Source organism: Cryptomeria japonica, chromosome 3, assembly GCF_030272615.1.
Source record: "Cryptomeria japonica chromosome 3, Sugi_1.0, whole genome shotgun sequence".
NCBI classification, from domain to species: Eukaryota; Viridiplantae; Streptophyta; class Pinopsida; order Cupressales; family Cupressaceae; genus Cryptomeria; species Cryptomeria japonica.
This window is the reverse complement of record NC_081407.1, coordinates 197,068,835-197,094,037: the sequence shown is the minus strand read 5'-3', so window position 1 is coordinate 197,094,037 and position 25,203 is coordinate 197,068,835. Positions and strand designations below refer to the sequence as shown.

Genomic DNA, 25,203 nt, shown 5'->3' with positions numbered 1-25,203 from the left:
TTAAGTGCCATCATAACAATAAAGATCTCTGTCAGCAATATTGTCCCCAATAGTGCTCAACTGATTTCTCAAATCAGTAATCTTCATAAAGAATGAGATGACCGATTCATCTTTATCCATTTTTACATTGTGAAGTTGTTGCCTTAAGGTGAGAGCTCTGCTGGTGTTGTTGATCTCATACATGCCTTCCAAGGTTTTGAACATATCTCTAGCTGAAGACATCTTGGAAATGATAGGTACAAGATGATCCTTCACAGAGTTAATCAGGATCTTCTTTGCTGTGACAAAATTCTTCTTGAATTGGAGTTTCTTTTCTTGATCTTCAGGCTCAGGCTGATCTTTTCCTTCTACAAACTGAAGAAGATCATTTTCCTCAAGAGTAACAAGGATTTTGATCTTCCACGAATTGAAATTCGAAGCTCCATCAAGTCTGTCTTCAACCTTCAAACCGTACACCATTGTCACTGCTGGAAATTGCTTGTTGAAGATGAAGTAGGAGGAAGAGCTTCGCTGCTATCAGATAATCTGATCACGATCGATTCAAATCCGCTCTGATACCTTGTTGTTTTTAGATCAGACTAATAGCAATAACCAGAAATAACACAATGAACATACAAAACACAAGAGTACCCTGGGAAAACCTCCCTCTTGGAGGGGAAAACCCAGCAACAAAATCTCAACTTGTATTAGGCAATAATCAGACTGTGACTTTACAATTTTGCTTCAACACATGAAGCAATATGAACACCAGAATATAACTTTATGCTAGGGCACACAGTAGTATGAACCATAGTTCCCAGACTCGGACTCGGCAAGGCTGACTCGACTCGTGACTCGGCTATGACTTGGCAATGAGTCGGCAAAATAAAAAAACCCTTGAAATTAAGAGATTTTTAACAATTTAAAACTTGTTTCATGCACCCATTATTGAATATAGCCCAATTATAATGTGTGCTAGCTTGTTATGCCATGAAAGGCACGCTGGTAGAGTATCTACTTGTTTGGGGCTTCTGTTTAGTATTTTCTTTGGCCAAATTGAAATTTTGGGAGCATCAACATGAGACATCATGAATATCTTCACTTGGAAACTGTAAGAGGTGCTTGTGTATGGTAGCATTAAATAGTGTGCTTGTTGAACTTAGGTTTTACCTTGGGACAATAGTTGACCTTGGTCTTTCTTGGACCTCTTAGTTTTTAGGCTATATATATGTTGGATGGAAGGGGGAATTGTGAGGCCAGAAGGGTTTGAAAATATGCTCCTCAAAGACATGTCCCTTGCCAAAAATAACCTTGTGCCCCATGGGGGGATTTTTTGGGATGTGGGGACAGGTAGGAAATGTCCCCAACTCAACCCCTTTTTTCAAAATTTTAAGAAACATCCTTGTTGTGAGGTACTCACACATCGCCCCATTGCAAATGAAGACCCCCACTTTTTGCTTTCTAGGGTTAGCTCTTTTAGTTTTGTTGTTGGTCGTTTTAGTGTCTTAGCCTTTGCATTGAAGGGATTGAGTTTCTCAAAGGTCATCAAATTAGGTGGATCTCCTCAAGGTGGAGTGAAGGAGGTTAGGTCAGTTGAGTGATTAGGGGTTATTTAGATCATTCCTAGGGTTTTTGTGTACTATCTGGTCACGCTTCAAGTTGCTAAATCAAACCTTGGTTGGATGCATAGTGTCCTCCTAGGTCCCGTCCCTTACATTAAGGTCAGAGTGAACTCACCTTAAAAGTCTGGAATGTCATCCTGATCCTGAAATGGCCTGAAATTTGACTAAGTCTGGAAATTTGAAGGATCCTCCAAAAACTAGATTTTGCATTATAACTCATGGAGGTCTGAAACCACTCTCAAACATCCTGACAATATATATGGAATATAACTTAAAGTATAAGAACTTATACTTAAATGTTATATTCCATATATGAATCTTGACGGAGAGACTAACTTGTCAAACAAGTCAAAACATTGACCTGTCGTGGCCGAGTCTTGGAGCTTGAACTTGGCGAGTTTTGCCATAACTCGCCTGACTCGCGAGTCAGGCGAGTTATGGTCAAAACTCGCCCAGTCCAAGTCCCGAGTCAGCAAAACTTGCCGAGCTTGGCTCGACTCGCCAACTCGGCGAACTCGCTTGACTCGCGGCGAGTTTGGGAACTCTATGAAGTTATGAACAGCACCATGAAAATCTGAGTTATAACAAACGTATCTGCAATTATCCTTCACTGAGAATGATGCCCTAATCAGAGAGGACAATTCGCTGATTAAGGAGACCCGTAGCAGACCATGTTTGAGGTTCGCTGCTCCAGAATTAGTTCGCTGTTCTTGAAGATGAATTCGCTGATCTTTATGATGAAATTCGCTGCCCGTGGAGGTGTATTTGCTGGTTGGATAACTTCACTACTGATGAAGGATGTAGTTTGCTGATTGCTTGATAGTTGATAATGATTAAGAAAGACAATGTTCCTTGTATACATATATATGACTCAGCCACCCAATTCATCCTAGGTCGGCATACAAGGATAGTAATATAATGTTCTAAACTTGGTGCCCAATATAGGGTCAGCCCCATCCACAAGTTACATCGCCCATTATAGGGCCAGACCAAATAACAAGTTATATTTCATTTTGCACATTTAATGTGACTAAGGCCGACAGGCCAATTAGTCACCCACAAGTGCTAGGTCGGCCCTAGAAGGAATCCGACCTAGCTACAAACATCAACACAGAGAAGAATGTTAGTATGATGATCAAAACTGAACCACTGGTTGGGTATCAAAACACAATCAAATTATCATTGTATCTTACTTTGTTTGGAGAACACATATTTTTCTGGACACTTTTCTTGTACATGATTCTTTGTTTAGTCTCTTCAAATCAACATGTATACAGACCTGTGAATGTTGGCTAATAGAGGAGAAAAACAGTTAAAACAGATGTCGGATTCTCACTGTCTTTGATAGTTGTTTAGACGTTGCATTATTTATTATTCATTTATGAGAAAGAGTTTTCTTTTGTGAAGAATATTGAAGATTGTTTCTTTCTTGTTTGTGAAGCACATCGAATGTAAATAAGAGGCTATTGTCTTAACTAAACAACAATTATAACTGATGTTACAACTGTCAACTAACTCGGTTAAGGTTAGTGTACAAACTTCTTTTATATATTGGTGTGTGAAAAAGAGATGGTAATGTTCTGAAAATTCGTGAAAGGCAGACTTATATTAGTAATCAGAAATTGATTCAAAAGTCATGATTGATATATCGTATCATTGAGAATAAGCAGTGAAAAGGGCATTCATAATGCTGTTCAATATGAAACAAAGTCACAGCGAGTTTTGGTGAGGTTATTCTGATCAGTATATCTGAAGTTGTTATTTTGAGAGTCTCTTAGGCACAAGCTTCAAATGATATAAAACCAGTTTTAACAGTGGTGCATTTGTTTTCTTTCAATGACTGTTTCAAGTTTGTTTAAACAGATTTACTGAAGGCTGCTGAGGAACACAGAGATTGTGAGGATTCATATGCAGATTGGATTTGAATTAGTTCAGGATATTTGAATATTTATATTGTCCAGTTTGTAATATTTCTGAAGGAGTACATTGTCTGGTTTTGAAAAGCTTTTATTTATATATCTTCAGAATATGTAAAGCACATTGTTGCAGATTTGATTCAGTTATATTTTACTTGTAATATTCTTTTAGTTGGTGCTATAAGGGTTCTGAGTTGGTGCTCAGATTGACAAGGTTGTGGCTGTGAGGGTTGGTGCTCTCAAGCAGAGATTTTGGTGGGTTGGTGCCCATCAAAAAGTTGTAAACAAGAACACTTGTGAGGCTGGATTAGGACATTCGATCCTAGCAGCATTTCTCACCGTGATTTTTCCATCCTGGGTTTCCACGTAAAATCTTGTCCACTGTTCTTTGTGTGATTGTATTACTCTTTGTTTCAGTTGTTATTACTTTCAGATTTCAGTTTGAAGTTTAAAAGGTTTTTGATTGCAATAAGGATTAACAAGTTTTTGCATCTACTACTGATTCACCTGGGCTGGCCTCCCCCCCCAACCTTTCTCAGTAGTAGGATTGTGTTCTACAAGAAACACTGTCAAAATTTAGCTTCAAAACTATGAAACCACTTATAAGTTGCAGTATGTATTTTATTCTTTATGCCTTTCTGATCTTTTTTCTCAAACATCAATTATCTATAAAACTATGACACATCCATAATGAATTCCACCATGCATCATTCAACAATTGAGATCTGAGACAGTATAGTTGGACTAGGCACACCCAAAACATACCAGGATTGCTAGGTAGACATCCTTACTATGTATGTCTCAGTACATACCACTAGTCACCCCAAACTAGAGTCATCCTGGAGATTAAGAACGGATGTATAAACCAACATTGTAATCAAAGATCATCAATAGTTAAACCATTATCATGTAGAATGCAAACATCAGTAGTGTGTCCATTTTACTTGACCTGACAATGCCACCTTAACTAGTGAAAGAACTGGAGTCGTGAAGTGGGGAATACAGAACGTAAAGGTTGTAATACCCAGGTAAATAAAACTATCCACAATCTTGAGGAACACAAATGGTAACAGGGGCCATACCATAAGCTGAAGGTTGACTATACATCTGTTTGTGTAGCATGACCCCCTCATGGAAGCTAATATTAGGCCACCCGCCAAAAATGCTATGTATTTAATATAAAAGAATATACTATGCAATCTACTACTAATACTCTAGATGCTTGAGACAAAATGTATCCTGAAATATGTGTGGGTCTTATACAATAATACATTATCTGTCTTGAACATCGACAACATGAGTAAAACTATCAATACAATAATGAAGTGTGTCTGTCAATGGAGTCTTCAAATGCCTTGAGAAGCTGCCATCATCAAACTATATGCTAGACCAAATCCATCATAATATAAGCATGATCAGAGAAGTAAACAGATGAGACAAGAATGGAAAGAATCCAATACAATATAATAGTGGAGAGACTTCCCATAGGGTCATCAAATGCTTTGAGAAGTTTCCATCATCAAACTATATGCTAGATCAAATCTATTGTAATATAAGTATGATCAGAGAAGTAAACAGATGAGACAAGAATGGAAAGGACCCAATACAATATAACAGAGGAGAATTGTAGGGACATCAAATGCCTCGAGAATCTGAGATGCATCAATCATCAAACCATATGCTAGACCAAATCCATTACCATATAAGTATGACCATTGATGTAAACAAATGGGACAAGAATGGGATATCCAAACTGATCTCAGATACCCTCACAGTGGCATTTCTTATCCATTAGGTCTGAGTAATTATGGCTGCAATTGATGTGCAGCCACTGACTCGCTACAAACAAAAGCTAATGATAGGATAGATGTACTCTTGTCAATTTAGAAATCAATCAGAAATCCCAAAATTGGGCGGCCATAGATACATGTAAAGCAGCTTTTATGGACAGGATATAGATAACAGGTGTTTAGGAAATCAAATATGAACACTACTTGCACCAACTGAAGAAAAACTATTCATACAGCAAGCAAAAAATCATAGCTGAAGTTGACAGTTTTTAACCAAAGCCTATAAATGAACCAGGCTGCATGAAAATCATTTATAGGTTGAATGAAGTGGACAAGTAACTAGAACTAAATGCCATACACAGGAAACTGTCTTAGATCCATTTTAACTCCGATATTAATTTGTTTGGCAGCAACAAACCCCAGAACATACTAAATTACAGCTGGTAGATATTAATTAATGCTAAAGTTCTGCAAAAAGAGAATTACTTCTCAATCAAGGAATTCCTTAAAGAACTAGGTATGGTGGCCAGGTATACATAATCATCTACCCTCATCAGGAATAATCAGTGCAGTAGAGAAGAGCCTAGATTGTTGAAGAATATTATGACTCGTGGAAGCAATAACTGATTGGAGTGGAGTTTATTTGTTTCAGTTCATAAAATTATCATGTTTGTTCAATCATCTTGGGATGTTCATGTTTGCAATAATTATTTTTTGTCTGGCCATCATGAGACCCTGTCAAGATCTTAAAACTTTCAAGGACCATAATTTTGTCATGTAGACTCAAAATTGAGTGACCTTTTTCTGATTTTTAATAATTTTTTGAGAGGATTAGAAATGGTGCCATCAAATTCACTATTTTTTTGGTCTCTCTATGGCAATGCCAAGTTGCTAATCTTGTCTTGCAATGACAGTACTTTATAGGGAGCAGAACTTTGTCATCCAGATTCAAAATTGGATGTTGTTTTGTTTTACTTTACCGAGGGTATGTAATGGTGCTACTGCTACGGATTCAAAAACTTTTGTGGTTTCTCTATTGTGACAACATGTTTTTAGCCAAATTCGTGGTCTTGCAATAGCGATAGCAACTAAAGAAATTTAGAAAGAAGCCCAACTCTTAGATATCATCTATAAAACTTGAGGTGTCTTAGTGGAATTGCCTTATGAAGTGTTATGGTATGTAGTAATTAATTTGATAACAGATTAATCAACTTGAACTCGAGTAAAAACAGTATTCTTGTAATGCTCAGAAGATGAATTGCTTCACCTTCTCATCACACAGTTCCTTTTTAACAACTTCAGTATGTCAATTTCTACGAAACAATACGAAGGGATTGATGTGCTGGTGGAATTGAAGACAAGACAAATGAATTTTGAAAACCAAGTGCATGAAGCTAGCCAATTCTTTTTTGGGGTATAAAAGATTTTGAATGTGAAAAATCTTAGAATATGTGTTTTTATGTTCATATTGCTGTGCATGTATTCATTTCTGCAGTATTAATAAAATGAAATTGTGTGTGAATTTTGGCTGTGTTTTTGCTTTCAGTCCCGAGTTCTCGGTAGTAATTCAGTTGATCTCGATCGCTCCATCAGTTTTGGTATCAGACCAAAATTTGAAGAAGCTTGTGTAGAAGTGTAAAAAATGGCTCACAGAGGAGTAGCTCTTGGAAGGACAAGAGGTCGACAATCAAAAGCTGTTGGTCTTGTTGAGATGATGAAAAGCCTGCAAACTTAATTAATAATTAGGTATCATTGAAGCAGATTGACAAAGAGGAGTTGCTGTGGAAATAAGCGAGGAAACTAATGATGAGAAGGAAGCAACATGAAGTAAACCATTTGAAGAAGAGCCCTGACTTGTAGTGATCCTAATCCAAACCTTTCTGGAAATTAGGAGGCAAGCTAAAATGTAATACTACTTTTGCTGGAAGTTTAAATCTCGAGCAGTTGATAGATGGATTACAAAGACGAGTATTTGGAGCATAAACAATTAGAGGATACTTAGAGTTATATCGACATGTACAAAGTTGAAAGGTCGTTCATGGTTTTGGTAGAAAGATGTGCAATTAGAAAGAAATGGAATTGAAAAAAGAAACGAACATGGATTTTGGTGGTTCCAAAACTTTGATTTTCCTTTGCCTAATTTTTCTAAACTCAAAAGAATTCTTTTTTTTCTTCTTCAGTTAAGTTTGCTTAAGATCGCACGAATAATATTTAGAATATAGAAGATATTGAGGCAGATGCATTCCGAGGGCAAAATAACATGCAATTCAACATAACTATAAAAAAATTGAGGAAAATTAAGATGAAAACAGTTCATCATGCGGAGTGAGTGATTCCCATTTTATAGTACGATTGAAAATAGCAAAATATACATATCAATCACCCATTTAAGAATTATTTAAAATAAATTAGATATAATATTAAATTAAAAATTACAAAACCATTAATTCTATAAAAATTGGAAAATAATTACTAAATAAAATAAGTTAATAAGATTAAAAATTGGAAAATAATTACTAAATAAAATAAGTTAAATAATCTTATTAATTTTTTTAAAAAGATTTTAAATAATTCAATTAAGAAAATATATGTTGGAACAAATTGTTTAGTGATTTAAAGATAAGAACAAAAAAAATGAAAGAAGCTTTTGGTTAAATTAAAGATACAAAGTAGGAGGTGTTACCAACTCTTGAAATAAATTAAATCATAAAAAAATAGAAGATAGGAGATGTGTAAATAAAATTTTATTTTTAGGTGTTTGATGGGTAAGGAAAGTGTAAAACTCTTAGTTTGTCTAAAGTGTATTTTATTGTGATCTTGAATAGTGAGAACAATTATGAAAGTATCTTTTAAGTATGTTTATAGTTCTTTTTATAGTTCTTTTGGAAATTAATTTTGTTTGAAATATTGACATTTGAAATGTATGGTACAACTCAAAATCTCATCGAGGGTTTTAATTTGAATTTGATTGTATGTCTTGGTAGTCTTGGTAGTCTTGGTATATATTTTATACAGACAATTGATTGTAGACGATATTTTATGGCTTTATATTTTGTTTGATTAACCTTCATTTCCTAATTCATTAGATTGATTCTTGCCACTATTTGAATTCTTCATGATCATTGTCCTAGTAAGTCTCTTCAATTTTTTCTTCATGACCTAGTCAATATGTGAAACCTAAAGAAGGTTAAATAATTATTTTTATTACATTAGTACAAGACAAGTATCTATACTATTTCATTATATGTATTGATTAGTTTTTTTATTAGTAGTTATTTTTCAATTATATGATTTGCCTATTAATTGGGTACTAGACCTATGTATCTTACTAGACTACCTTGGAGAGTTCAATGCCTAAATGTTTGGGCTACACCCATTGCTAAAAAAATGTTCACGATCTTATTTGATTTCATTTTAAGCCTAATATTATTTTCCTTCATAAAATAAAACCTTTTGTGGAGGAGACATAAGTTCTTTCTTCTACCCTTTGGAAACATATTCAATGTCAATGTGTTTAAGCTCAAGGTTGTGTATTTGATTGAATATGTTCTATTTTATCATCTAATATTTATACTCATATTGGTTTTCAAGAAAAGGTCTTCTTGTGGTATTGTATTCAAGTTGTTCATTATTTTTTCTTTATTCCTATAATTTTATTGAGAAAATTGATAGTAAAAAATTAAATAGAGAAGTAATAAGTACAAAAACACAAATATTTGCATACAACACCTAGTAATCTACCAAGAAATTTTTTTGAGCAAAGATCTTTCAATTGTATTATCTCAACAAAAAATTGTTCTTACAAAAATCTATAAATCATAACAAAAAATATGACTTGCATAGCTATACAACATCTCTTTTATTAGCATTATTAGTTTTAACAAACAATTGCCCGTTATAGCTTTTGTGATTGTCGTCTTTGAGCGTCTTGAAGCTTCTACATTTGCAGTTGGGAATTTGGGCCTCTAAACGATTCCTCCCCATGCGCCTTCTTCTCCACCATATGTAGTTGCTGCATGTTCTGTTGCAGCTGCTTTTGCTACCCCTAGCCCTATTTTGTATGGGGTTACAAAGACTTTGTGCTGCCCTCAATGACTCCTCCCTTGGTGCCTACCCCTCCACCCTCTCCACAGGCTGTGGGTGCGTCGATTGCTGTTGCGAATGGTGGTATGACTAGGACTTCTATTGGTTGTGCCTCTTATTACCGATGTGGCCTTTGCTGGCCCCTTGGTTGCTACTGGTGTGGCCTTCTTTGGCCTTGAGGCTTCTTCTCTTGTTGCTCTCGTTTTGCAGCAACAGTCTACTCTTGGTGAGTCTATTCCAAATGTTGTTCCACAACAACAATCTGCTCCAGTTGCGAATAAAAATGTTGAGGGGATCTCCTCACTTGATCATTCTTAATTGCCTAGATCATTGTTTGTCACAAGTGGAAAGGGAAATCTCCTCCCCCCACCTCCTAGCCCCAAACTCCTCTGAATTGAGTTTTGGGTGTTTCTCCCCACTCTTGAGTTGAGTCCTTTTGGGTTGTTAGTGGTTTGGTAGGCCTTTAATAGTGGTCTTTTGGCTTGTTGTTTAAGGCATGTCTGACTTGAGATTGTTCAGGGTCAACACCCTTGTTTTGCTACGATTCTTTTTTCCACCTATATATGAGTTGTTTGTATATAGGGCCAACACCCTTGTTTTTGCTACTTATTTAACCAAAAACTTCTCTATTATTGAATCATCTTCAAAGAAGGCTTTCTCCAAATAGAAAGTGCGATTTGTACAACTACACATCAATCATATGTCACACGGTTGTCTAATTAATAAATATTACGAAAAAAATTGACTTCACATATCAATAGATTTTTGTTGAGGATTTTAAAGTCATTCTTTATCTTGAGGAGAAACTTAGAGCTATGTATATGCTTTTATTAATATTCAATTATGTTTTTTTATAATATCTCTCTTTTTTTAAATCTTGTGGATGTATCATCAACCACATACATTGAAGTGTAGATAACCCAATGGTAGGCTTTACAATTGGCGAATAGGAGATGTGGTCTTGAATCTACTTCAAAATGACTGGATATGTTTTTGGTATCTAATTATTTTAGAAATTTGATAATGGCATAGTTTAGATGATTTTCCCATTAATATAAATATTTTATTTAATAGAAAAAGGCCATATTCAAGTTCCAATTAATGTGGCTTTACGATAAATATTTACATGATAAACTGATAAGGGGGTGGAATGTAAGAAATCCTTCCTTTTGAATTGCTAGGCATTCCCTTTAAAAGGTTTCAATATATAAATTTCAAACATGAAAGATGAAACAAATTTAGTTTTTTTGAAATTTTTTGGTAGAAGAGACAAGTGCGAGAAAAATTGATTGATGTTAGTCATAAAATAAAAGAGTTTGGTATGACTTGAGAACATCTTATGGAATAATACTTTTTTTCCAAAGAACTCCATAAATGGGATATTTTTGAAGAGATTTTCTAAAAGTAGCAATTGAGAATTACTTGGCTTCAAGAGGGTAAAAAAAATACTTCGCAATTTGCAAACCCTCGCACTCCAAACCAGTAGCTTCAACAATATACTGAGGAGTCACAGTAAATTGAAGACTTCCAATAGTCACCCTACCCTTGAACCAAGAGTGGGAAAACTTTAAGGTTAGGGAATCATTATAGCCTTGCATGGCCTGAAAGAATGGCGTATACCTAGCCTTGACAAAAACCTTGCCTTGACAAAAACATCCCAAAGCTCCACATTTTGTTGAAGGTTGTTGCAATTGACTGGTTATGTCCAAAGAGTGCCAAATTTAGACACTGAAATTTTAGATTTTAAAACAAAATGACATATTGCAAGTTTACGATTTCATTGATGGTGAATAAACTAATTAGATACGAAGCAACACGATTCTAAACAAGAAAATAAGACATTACTTTAATAAACTAAATTTTAGATTAATAAATGCATCAAAATAATCAAATCAATAAATACATCAAAATAATCAAATCACATATTAAAATAATACTCATAACTTCAACACACAAAAAATAAAACTAAAATAAGTATTAATCTACAATTATATTCTCTATACATTAAAATAAGAAACGATAGAGTCGTTGAAAGTTTTTAAAGCCTTTGCAGAAAATTCATTTTATTAGAATCTGCAATCAACGCGTCCTGCGGGAACACATTTCATTTAGGAAATTTGTCAAACAGTTCACATGCCTTGTCTATGCTTCCAAATTTTGTACATCCTGCGATGATGACATTCTGTCAAACAATTCGTCTGCCTTGTATGCTTACATTTGTTTTGCATACATATCTACCAGGGTGGTTGTAGCAACATCATCTCAACATTGATGACGCGAGGTGACGATGTATGAATAATTTACCCTGCGAAAGATGTCCATGTCCTGTTCTGCTTTAGATGCCTTCCACATCTTGTTTAATGTTTGCACCGTATGTCCTGGCGGGAACAGTTCAAATTTGAAATTAACGGAGAGGATTCCAAACGGAAACGGGAATGAACATTGGCGACGGGAATCGGCCCACAACACGGTCACACAAAAGATCGAAGTGGCTTAGTGTGTGCTGTTCAAGGATGGCCAATCTCTCTTGAGTTGAACATGAAATGAAAATGATTTTGATTAAAAATACATTATTTGATGGGTGCAATTATATACGAGGGAATACTCAGGTACATTTTAAAATTTCATATGAAGATATGTGGATGAGATTTCTTTAGATTTTTAATGGAGGTGTAAGACTTTGGCCATTTCATGCTTGAATCGTTTTTCACTTGGGATTACCTTCTTATTTTATTTAATGAGAAATACACATGTTTAGATCTTTACTCTTGTCAATGAATCTATAAACATGAAGAGGAGGATCAAGGAAGGATTTTAGCCACAAATCTGCTCTTGTTTTTATCCCTTATCCAATTCCCAATGAAAATCCAATGACATCTTTTGTGAAGCCTATAAGGCTAGCATTGGCCTACAACCAATTTCTGATTAATAAGAATGCTCCTACTTATTATATTATCATTATGTTGGCCCATATATATGTTATAGGCTATATTTTTCTTTATTGATTTCCACAAGATTTACAATTATGTTATCTTTCAAATTTTGTGTCTCCTTGTTCTATTTTGTGATCTTCTATCTTTCCATATGCTTTGTGATGCATTGTTTCATACCACATTTCTTTCCCTTCCCATGTTGTGACCTTTTATTTATGTTACTTGTTATGGCATTATCTTTTCATGTTTTTACCATTGCAACAAGGGGGCCTAGCTTAAAAAGCACACACTAAGCCTTTCAAACTGATCAAAACATTTTATTTTGTCATTTTGCAAAATAATGAGACCATTTTTGGAAAATGTGGAAGGAAGAAGTGTGGAAAATGTGGAAGCAACGATATTGTTGTGAACTATTTATAAAATTGAAACATAGGCAATCTATAAATTGCGAAACAGACACAGGGAAAATAATTACACACCTTTCACAACAAAAAACTACAACTGGGAAATGTATGAATTGAATTGTAGGTGCAGGTTTCATGAACAAGGCCCTAAATAGTCTACAAAATGACAAAATTAAATGTTTTGATCGGTTTGAAAGGCTTAGTGTGTTCTTTTTAAGCTAGGCCAGAGAGATCTAGCTACCTATAGATAATATCAATTGGGATTGTAGTGTAAAATTTTGTGTATCAACTCGTTAAATCAAACACCACATTCAATGAAACATTACAAGAGAGAGTAAAACAAATAAACTAATTAGAAAACTCCCTCAAATTGTCCCATTGTTCTCTATTCTTAAGGACCTTGCGGGTTTAGATGCTGGCTCTCAGATGCATGATTGCAAGATGACTACCTAAGAAACGAGAGTGAAATGATGCAATTCTATAATCTAGATGATGATGGGAAATTCTAAATTATCATGATGGCTATGCTATGAATGCAATGATCCTATTAATATGCTAAATTATGATACTAAAACTATAAACATGCTTATGAAAATGATGCTAATGATGCTATGATTAAAATTGCTAGGATCTTAAGATTGCTAAGGGTCCTCTCATGGCTAAGAAGAGAGCTATTTGTAGATTTTCCAAAGCCAAAGCTGAGGTGGCAAGATTCAATGACGAAGATTTGGTCTAGAGAGATTAACGGTCGAAAATGAGGAAGTTAGAGAGGAGGTTGAAGGATAGGACACTTGTCATCTCTAGAGGGACAAGTGTCAAGGAATCTCCAACAAGTGCCAACAAGAAGGCAAGTGGCAAGGTGATGAAGGACATGTGGCAAAGATGCCATGTGTCCTCAAGAGAAGATAACCAACCCACAAGAGGTTAGGATGAGGAAGTTGGAGAAGATAGGGTTAGTTAAACCCATGGTTAGGTGAGATGGGTTAGGCTAGAATGTGGTTAGGTTAGGTGGTTAAAGGTTAGGACACATGTGCCCAAATTTGAATTAAAAATTTAAATTTAATGATGATGAATAATTAAATAAACAAACTAATTAAATTTGCTTATTTAATTAGAAAAATAGAAGAAATGAATTAAGGTGGGAGGAATTAGAAATAATGTTCAACTATATAAATAAATTATTAAATTTATTTATATAGTAGAGCAATAAAAGACTACAATTAATTAAATAACTTCGTATTTAATCAGTTATCTCCAGACCAATTTTGAGTGTATACATTTTGCTCCTCTTTGAAGCGATGTGTGGCAACACATTGGTTCAAAGAAAAATTCATTTGATGCACAAAATGATGCTCCAGACGATGATACTAATGAAAAATTTCGACCGTTGCCCTAGATTTCGAGAATAACGTGGTAATGTGTGTATGTTCCCTCGAGAGATGAATCAATTTTTTTTGAATATTTTAGAATTTTTAATGATTTTTGCCACACATCGCTTCAAAGAAAAATTCATTTGATGCACAAAATGATGCTCCAGACGATGATATTGATGAAAAATTTCAGCCGTTGCCCTAGGTTTCGAGAATAACGTGGTAATGTGTGTATGTTCCCTCGAGAGATGAATCAATTTTTTTTGAATATTTTAGAATTTTTAATGATTTTTGACGTTTTTATTGATTTTTGAATTTTTTTTTATTTTGCGAAAATTTTCAAAATTTCTCTATTGATTCATCTCCTGATAGAAATGAGAAAACGAGGAGGCTTTAAAAAATTAATTAATTTGAAAAATAAAACAATGCCACTTGATTCCCTCCCTTCTCACATCTTAAAAGGTTAAAAGTGAAATAGATTTGCCATTTCCATTCATTTGTACTTGGTAATTTGAAGATTGGATCTATGAAGAAAAAATGGTTATCCCACATCGAGATCACCAATTTGAGAGAGTATAGTGATACCAGCGGCCTCCACAGTACGATCCTCTAGTACGTACCCCGAAATCTTCTCATTGTATGATTTTTTTTGATTTTTAGCATTTTTTTTTTCAAAATTTCGAGCACAAATTTGTTGTTTTAGCGCTTTTGGTGTTTGTTCTAGCGTATTTGGTCATTGTTTTAGCGTTTTAAATGTTTTAGCGCATCCGTTCATCGTTTTAGCGCTTAGCTGATGAACATTAGCATTTTTTCGTGATTTTAGTGCCTTGAGTCTATGATTTAGCGCATTAGTACTAAACATTAGCGTTTTCATGCTTTTAGCATTTTCGGTCATTGGATTAGCACATTGATGATTATCTTTAGCGTTTTCATGATTTTAGTGCAAAGGGTGTTTAGAGTAGCGCATATATGATTAACATTAGTGCATACCTGAGTTTTAGCGCTTTGATGGTAAGTTTTAGCACTTTGATGGTAAGTTTTGGTGCTCTGGTGGCGTAGAATAACGCATCAAGATTTTTAGCGTTGTCATGTTATTTTATAGCGTTCTGATAGGACAAATTAGCGTTTCAGTACTTGAATGAAAAAAAATGATTTTGTGTCCTCCCATTTGATTTGTTTTGCTCAGTTCTGATTATCATGATGTTAATTGATCGATAGGATAAATGATAATGATCTCATGATGAATGAGAGTTAATGAGAAATGCTCAACGAGATTGATTGAATCTCACATGAGCTGAGTAGGTTGATAGATAGATTGATAAATCAAATGTTGATTCAATGATGTGATATGATTGTAGGAGAACTTAGGTGTTTTGCAGTCTTGGGAAAGTTTCTCGAAGATACGACAGTCGATACCCTGTCTGGTACAGGCGGATCTCGACATTATCACCAGATGCAGATTGTCATCATTGCTTGACATGACCCGATATATGATTAACCAGGGTTTATTGACAACATTGGCTGAGAGATGGTATAATGAGCATAATACTTTTCATTTACTCACCAGTGAGATGACAGTGATGTTGGAGGACGTCTACAGGATCCTGTGGATTTTGATGATTGGTGACATAGTGATGTATGACGTGACCGAGTAGGGTGGGACTAATGTACTTCGGTGGATTTTCTATGATGACCAGATTTGTGGTTATGATATCTCCTAACAGGAGATGGTTGATCTATATGAGCCCTTACTATTTGTTCTTGCTGGGTTCATTGGTGGATTCCTTTGTCCCGACCATAGGTCTAAGGGACTGTGTGTTGGCTGGGGTCGAGTACTAGAGAGGATGGTGACATAGGGTACATGTTATTCTCGGGGTTCTTGCGCTCACCTATTTATACCATGATCTTCATCAGGTAGTATACCTTGGTGCTACCAGTTTATCAACAGGTGTCACATTATTACAGATTTGGGCTTGGGATCATCTGGCTATTACTAGACCTTTGACAAATAGGGAGCGACCGGTAGGGAGACCCTATGTTTTTGGATATACAAGTGTTGTTGTCCAGCAAAAGCTAGGAAAACTTGAGTATTGGCGACGAGTTTTAGATGATCTTGACACAGTGATCTACAAGTCGTATTTGGATTGCAAGCCGTGGGCAAAGGATGCACTCGAGATGCCATACGTATTCAATACTAGATATCTGATTGGATCTACCCCCTTCATTATTGAGCACTTCATTGTCACCCAGGTGTTGAGATAGTATGGCCGAATACAGGGATTCCCACAGGGGATTGCATTGTATGCATGCCGACAACAGGATGTGGCAGACTGGGGACCTACCATCTCCTATGAGTTAGCTTGTACGAAGTACATTTCTCTTGGTGCACAGGCTTGGAAATACCTACCAGGCACTTATGATGGGGGCACAGTGACAAAGTATGCATAGTATTTTCTCACTCATACATTCCCCAGATTATCATGTCCAGATGAGCCCATGCCAGCTTTGATGATGGTGATGACTAGCCACCTTAGAGGGAACCGAGACGAAGGAGAGGTGGAGATGAGGGTGGAGAGGGTGGTGGTGATGGAGGAGGAGATGGTGGTGATGGTGGACATGGTGGTAGTGGCAGCTCTAGGCAACAGAGGTAGTAGAGATAGCTACCCTTTGACTGAGAGAGGGTAGTGAGGAGGAGACCTGGGAGACTTCCTTCATAGGGCACAGATACTGCAGGAGCTATGAGACAGGATATAGGGATAATGGGTGCAACTAGCTAGGCATCAACACAGGCACAAACATGGCCACAACAGGTTGTACACATCAAGGTGTCATCTCATCAGCAAGGAGCATAGATAGCTGCTTTGTAGTCCATGGTACATGGCTTACAGAGACAACTAGCACAGGTACATGGTCAATTGACACAGGCCCAGACATAGATTGCCTCTCTGACAATAGAGAGAAATGCGTTTGTGGATAGAGCTGAGAGGGTACAGAGGTTGGCCAAGGCACCAACGCAAGTGAGACTATTAGGGCCATACAACATTCTACTTGAGAGACAGAGTACTACTGACAATTATATTACTCTACTATTCTTGCGGAGCAACAAGCTCCAAGTTTTGCATAGGCTACTAGTACCAGATCAGGATAGAGTCAGTCATAGACTGAGAGTAGGGCTATGATAGAGCCACTACGTAGAGATCCTGGAAATCCTAATGTAGGCCCATTTGGAGGTGTAGCAATAGGAGAGTTGGTGAGACCTTCATCGTCTGGAGAGAGATCAACCCAACATCCCACTTGATGTGTGGATATTTTGATATTTTGTGCCCCATTTGCTACATATGCTATATCATTCTGATGTATACACATTTTGATTTAAACATTACATGATTCTTGCAATTTTTTTTTTTATGTATCTCTTATACTAATGGGATATCATTGTACACTTGACATTGATTATTTTGATTATATGAGATGCATCAAAGACTTGATGAAGTGTCTATATGCTCTATGATGTGATGGATTCACTTATTTACATTATGGATGCATTTACTTTTTACATGCTTTACTTGACTTACCTGATGAATGTATGCATTTACTTACTTATCTAAATGATCTCATGAGATGCAATGCATGATGATGCTATTTATGATGTTTTATGATTATTTACTGAAATAGACTATGTCATGATTAGTGTAATCTTATGATGAAATGATACTTATATACTATGCTATGCACTTTTATGATATTACGATGCAATGGTTATTAATTTATACATATATACATGATTATGAGGATGAACGATGATAAATGTGATAATGTATATAATGAATGGATATGCAATAATCATTGTGTGACATGTGATTTTATATATGAATTTCTTTATGTATGATGCCAAATATAATGAAATGAATGACATGTGATGCAATGAATGCTAAATGAACGTATTCTTAATGATGTACTAATGGTATGAAATGCGACGGTGTATGAATGATATATGCAATGTATGGATCAACCTAATGAATGATATATGTACAATGAATCTCATGAAATGATGGATGAAAGTGATAATTAATGCAAGTAAGTGCCTATCATGAATAATTAAAATGATGGAATGCACGTTAATACTAAACTTAATAGGATAATCTATATATTTTTGTTAATGTCCAGTGCACTCAATCCCTTAATAAGAGAGATATACTGTTTTTGAATCCTCGAGCTTTGGAAATGCAAGATGCAATATGAATGCATTCTACTCTACTTTTGCAAACACTAATTTAATGCAATGCAACCTTCAGATCAGTCACTTGATCATGATTTTTATCATCATTGAGCCTTTGAAATGTGGCAAGCTAGTACAAGCACCAATGGTATAATTAGACCATGATTACTCGAGTACTATTTACCTGGATTTTGATATTGCAAGTTAACACAAGCATCGAGGTATGATTAAACCTAGATGACCCGGGTATTGCTTGCGTGCAACAAACAAACATTAATCATTTTCCTATGCAAATTCGAAATGTCATTGATGATATATGTCTAATCATGTCCTTTGACAAATTTGTGTAGTACTAATGATTAACTAACAAACAATATACAAAGAAAATATCATGCTCCTCCCTTGCTCCTCTAGTTTGAAACATCCTTGAATTACTCAGGAAGCATGATAACAAAATCAAGATACAATAATTGAACATTCCTGCTAAAGTGCTTCAACTATGATTCAAAAGATATCATCCATTGATATTTGTCATGTGTGATGTTTAATTCTATTTTGATACTTGTTAAGTTCTGATCAATGTTCAATGTTGTATGTCGATATTTCTGTTTTAGAGTGTCGTCTTGTTGTTGCTTTGCCTGTTGTGTTTACTTGTTCGATGTGGATTTCCCCCAACTAGGTTCAAGATTTTGCCCCCAGTCTAGAACCAATCATTTATTATGGATATAGACAATGATCCAAACCATGACGAGAATTGCATTTGAGGCATGATTAGGTCCAAAAGACTTTATTATGGATATGTACAATGGCGATGAATGAATGCGAGTGAAAGGATACATGAACTAATAAATGGAAGAGATAACTGACAAATAGCGTCTGTTTCTAGGTTTTCACCATTTGTTTTTATTACACTTTTTCTCTCTTTTTTTTTTTTTGTACTTTTCCTTTTTCTGATATTTTTCTATTTTTTGTTTTTTTAGACATAAAACTTCTTCAGATGTAAATTGTTGAAATTCTCTTCAAGTGAATCCCCTTTAGTTGTTGATAACTGATAAGCACCAGATCCATATGCAACTGTGATGACAAAAGGGCTTAACCAGTTTGGCTCAAACTTCCCTTTCTTTTCATGATCTTGTTGGTTACGTGGATTTTCTTTCAACACTAAGTCTCTAACTTGAAATACCCTAGGCCTGACTTGGTGATTGTAGCTCCTTGACATACTTGGCTGGTATGCTCTCAAGTGATCAAATGCATTTTGGTGATGTCCTTGCAACAATTCTAGCTCCTTTAGCTTAGACACTCACTATTCTTCATCTAGAATAAGACCCTTGATTGATACACGCAGGGAAGGTATCTCCACCTCGACAGACAATATTGCTTCAGATCTATAAACAAAAGAGTATGATGTGGCACCTGTGGGTGTGCGGATATTGGTACGATATGCCCATAGAGCAAGATTCAATTGAATATGCCAATCTCTACCAGTGTCATTGATTGTCTTCTTTCGGATTTTTAAAATTGTTTTATTGGATGCTTTTGCTTGACCATTCCCTTGCAGATAATATGGTATAGAAAATCTATGATGGATCTAAAATTTTTCACAAAGCTCCTTGACATCCTGATTCTTAAAAGGTCTTCCATTGTCTATGATGATAGAAATATGAAATTCCATATCGACAGATGATATAATTCAAGATAAAGGTAGCAATGTGTTTCCTTGTGGCTTTTACGAGAGGTACCGCCTCAATCCATTTTGTGAAGTACTCGGTAGCTGTGAGGATGAATTTGTGGCCATTGGATGAATCTTTCCTACTAGATCAAGATCCCATTGACAAAAAGGCCAACAGGTTGCTAAAGTATAAAGCTCATGAGTTGGTGCATGTATGAGATTTCCATGTATCTGACATTGATTGCACTTCTTAGCGAACTAAAAAGAATCTTTTCCATAGCTGGCCAATAATAGCCCAATCGTATGAGTTTCTTTGCCAGAGTAAGACCGCTTGAACGAGTGCCACAAATACTGTTATGAACTTATTTCAAGGCCTTCTCAGATTCTTCTAGCTCAATACACCTGAGGAGAGTACCATCTAGACCGCGTCTATAAAGTGTATTTGCGATGATAGTATAGCGAGCGGATTGTCGAATAAAGTTTCATTTTTTGTTCCTTGATAGTTCGGGAGGAAGAGTGTTATCTTCCAAGTATGTATTTATTTGGCCATAGCAAGAGGAATCAGGTTTGACTAGGTGACATATGAGCTGGCTATCAGGATAGTCATAGGTTGGGTAAAACAATTATTCCACCAGGAATTCATAATGATCTTGATTTTCTTGTGTTTGGAGCAAAGAAGCAATTGTAGCCATGTCATCTACTGCTTTATTGTCATTCCTTGGAATTTGCTCAAAAGTGATTTCCACAAAATACTTTTTGAAGTCATCAACCATCTTTTTGTAAGGCATTAGTTTGTCATCTTTTGTTTGATAATCATCATTGACTTGATTGATGATCAACTAAGAATCTCCATAAACATATAAATTGATGATATTCCATTCTATAGCCATTTTGATTCTTGTAACCAATGCCTCATATTTTGCCACGTTGTTGGTGCATGGGAAACTCAATCTGTATGACTTCAAAATAGCGTGACCTTGAGGGGTGACGAATAGTATGCCTGCTCCCGATCCATGCTAGTTATAAGAATCATCAAAATATAATTTCTAGGTTGTCTCCATGAGCGTAAGGAAAACTACATCTGGGAACTCAATATGTAATGGATTGTCATCATGCAGTGGTGCTTCAATTAACTGATATGCAATCACTTGACCTTTGATAGATTTCCTGTCAACATACTCAATGTCAAACTCGCTCAAGATCATAACCCACTTTGCTAGTCTTCCTGTCAATGTTGCTTTGCTGAGAAGATATTTTAATGGATCTGTAGTCACATAAATTTGTCCATTTTAATTAAATGAATATTTCGTATTTATTTGATTAAAAATCCACTAGCCATTAGTTAATTAAATTAATATTTAATTAATTAATCTTCAAACATTCTCCTATTAATTAAATAAATTATTCAATTTATTTTAATTAATTCATTCAACCAAATTCACACTCAATTAAATGAATAAATACTATTTACTCAATTTAATCCTCTTTCCTCTTTTAAATAAATTAAATTAAATATTTATTTAAATCATTATTCCCCCCCACTTGCATTTTCCTACAAATGCAAGTTGCAACCACAAGTTGAAATAAATTAATTTTATTTTAATTAAAATCCTATTTTCCCTCACCCACCAAATCCACTTGCACTCCTAAAACCCCCCTTCTAGATTCTTCTAACCCCTTCCTAATTAGCCTAATCCATCCCCTAATTATTGTCACATTCCTAAGCAACTTGGAGTCACTTCTCAAAGACTTCAAAGTCTTTGAAAAACATTAAATGCTTGGTGGGTTCAACAATTTAACCTCTAAAGTCTTCCAAACCACTTATGGCTCTTACATGACCATTTATGGTTAACCCCTAACTCAACCCTTATGTGACTTATGTGTCTCCTCAAGCATTTATTGCTTTGACCATGGTTATCCCTTTAACCTTTGCACAAGAGTTTATCCATTGGATAAAAGCTTTATTCTTTGAATAAAGAATTTATTCACTCAACCGAACCTTGACCTTAACTCCCAAGTTAACCTTCAGGTCATATCAAGCATTTAATGCTTATTCCATCTCCTCTCAACCTATCTCATATTGACACTTGTCATCCTGGGATTGGGTTGAAAACCATCACATGGATTGAATATCATTCAATCCTGACCCTCGTTGAGATTACTCAATCTCAACCATCCATTGCCCCATTTTCCCTATAAATAGAGCCCATTTCTTCATAATCCAGATGCCGAAAACTTGTATGTATCTAAGTTATAGATAATTTTAGAGAGCATTTAGCATATTTTACTCATATTCAATCTTTTGGTTAAAATTAACAGATAGCATTTAGATAAATCATCCTTATTTGGTTATGAAGCTTGCATTTGCATACTTTTCATAATCATCTACAATCTTGAATCTTCATAAGCATCCACAGTGCAAAAAGCTGCTGAGAGCTACACTAATTTGGAACTTAGAGAGGAGAGGAACAAGGGAGAAGGAGATAAGAGCATGGTAGAAGGCATTTGGAGATGCCTTGTTGTATTTGCTTCCATAGTTAAATATCTTATCATGTTTTTAGTGTCTCTTTTGATATGCCTGCTTAGAATAGTTTTTGGTTGATTAACACTAACGTTGTTTTTAATTCTTGCGTTTTTGTGTGTTATACGACCACAGGCTTTTGTCTAACCTTTTGCTCCATTTCGAAGAGCATCAGGATCTATTTTAGATATCAGCTTGACTGAGTGAGTTAGCATATAGTGTCACAACTTTTGAGATGCAAAAATTAATGCTAAGCAAGCTTTCTCAATAGGTGAGTAGTTGATCTCGTATCCCACTAAGGTTCTGCTGATGTAATATATGGCTCGTTCTTTCCCTTCATGATCTTGTTGCTCTAGTAAATCTCCCAGCGATACATCAGTGGTTGATATATAAAGCAACAATGGCTTGCCCTCAATCAACAACATTAACACAAGTGGATTCATCAGATATTCCTTTATCTTGTCAAAGGCCTATTCACATTTGTCATCCCATTTGAAAGGAACATTTTTATGCAATAGATGAGTAAAGGGATGACACCTATCAACTAATTGAGCGATGAATCTTCTGATGGATTGGAGTCTTCCTTGAAGAGACTGTAGCTGACTGATATTTCTAGGAGATTCCATTTTCATGATTGCCTTTACTTTAGCCACGTCCACTTCTATCCCTCACGCTGAAACAATATATTCTAGAAGCTTGCCAGATGTGACTCCAAAAGCGCATTTCTTTGGATTTAGCCGTAGCTTGTATTTTTTAATTGATCAAAAATCTTACCTAGAATTTTTAGATGTGCTTCTCCTGTGTATGATTTTGCCAATAATTCATCAATATAATCTTTCATAAAGGTGTGCATCATATCATAGAAAATTGTTGTCATCGCTCTTTGGTATGTAGCCCTTGCATTCTTGAGTCCAAAAGGCATGATGTTCCAGCAAAAAGTGACCCAAGGACATGTAAAAGCCGTCTTCTCTTGATCCTTGGGTGCTATTTTGATTTGATTGTACCCTAAGAAACCATCTATTAGAGAAAACATGGTGTGTCTAGCTATTAAGTCTACAATGATGTCTATGTTTGGTAAAGGGAAGTCAGCCTTTGGACATGCTTTATTGAGATCACTAAAGTTTGTGCATACCCTAATACTCTTGTTTGGTTTGGAAATAGGAACTATATTTGATACCCACTCGGGATATGCTACAGGTATGATAAACCCCACATCTATTAGTTTCTTCAATTCTACTTTAACAAGTAAAGCTATGTGAGGATGCATTTTTCTCAGCTTCTATTTTACTAGTTTAGCTCTTGGAGAGATATTTAAATGATGCATTATAAGACCTGGATCTAGCCTTGGCATGTTTGCATATGACTAGGCAAATTTTATTTCTCTTCTTGAAGAATTCAATGTAGTTATGCTTTTCTTGCTTTGATAATGATGTTGCTAGATGCAAAATCTTGGGATTGTTTGATGTACCAATGTTGACTGCTTCCATGGGTTCAATCAATATAGAAGATCTTTCCTAATAATATTCGGGAAGAGTGTCAAATCTCCCATCCTCTGGCACCTCAAGGAAATTTTCACCATCGGATACGCCCTTTCTTTTTACTTTTCCTTGATCTAATGTTGCCATTAAATGGGTTTTAGCATTAGATCTATTTTTTTTTTTAATTTCTTCTTTTCCGACTAAGAGATTTGGCACCCCTCAACTAGAAGATGCAATAGCGAAATCACTGGTGGAAGTTGTTTTTGGTTCTATTGCATTGAGATATAGGGCAATGGCATGGTCATTAGGAAAGATATCTATCTCAATGGGTCCATTTTTTTTCCAGTTAATAAGTTCGGGGTGCATCAAAGGTAAAGGATCATCAAATTGTTGTGTCAGAGGAATTAAAGGTCATAATGGAGATATTCAAAGTCTTCAATGATCATTTATAGGTCCATGATATTACCCTCCTCAGAATGACCCCTCGCAAGTAGTTCTTGATCATCCTCAATGGAGTTAGAATTGATAGATTGTGATTCTAATTCAAGTGGTCTGTACTTTGACATTTGTCCTTCATACGACTGAACTACATCGACATCAACATATTTTGCATAACATGGGCCTTCAGATGATTGTTCAGAATGATATGAATCTCATTCCCACTCATTAGAATTTGTTTCACTAGAAGCTTGCAATTTGAGGATTTATTCATAGAGGTTGCAAGTAGCTTCTTCTCTCTCTTTATATCAAGTTCTTCCAGTCTTCTTTCCTCTGCCTCTTCTTGCTGCTTACGAGTTGCTTCTTCTTCCCGTTGTTTGCAAATTGGTTCTTGTTCTTGTTTGCGTGTGGCTTCTTCTTCTCTCCTAATGGAAAGTTCTTGTTTTTGTTCATTTTCCTCTTCTTGTTGTTTGTGAGTTGCTTCTTCGTGTTGTTGATCCAGATTGCTCTGTCCAAACCCCAATCCTGATTTATCTTTAGCATGTTAAGAAGGAGGTTATATGAGTTCTAAGTTACCGTCTTTTCTTTTGTCTATAGGACCACTGCCGCCATAGCCCATTTTTTCGCATGATATCATATCCTTTTTCCGTATTGCTCTATTGGGATGTTGACATTGTTAACCTTTGGTTGAACTTCTTCTTCATCTTTGTATAACCATTGTAAAATATCTTCATCCTCAGTTTCTTTAGCTAGAGTCCCTGCTTTGACAAATGATCCGTCA

At 35.6% G+C, this 25,203-nt stretch overlaps 1 protein-coding gene across 1 annotated transcript; it reads right to left on the bottom strand.

Moving 5' to 3' along the window:
- Nucleotides 1-459, bottom strand: LOC131874036 (uncharacterized). The gene has a single exon (XM_059217246.1). It carries the CDS (start codon nt 457-459, stop codon nt 1-3), a length of 459 nt encoding a protein of 152 aa, XP_059073229.1.
- Nucleotides 460-25,203: the final 24,744 nt, after the last annotated feature.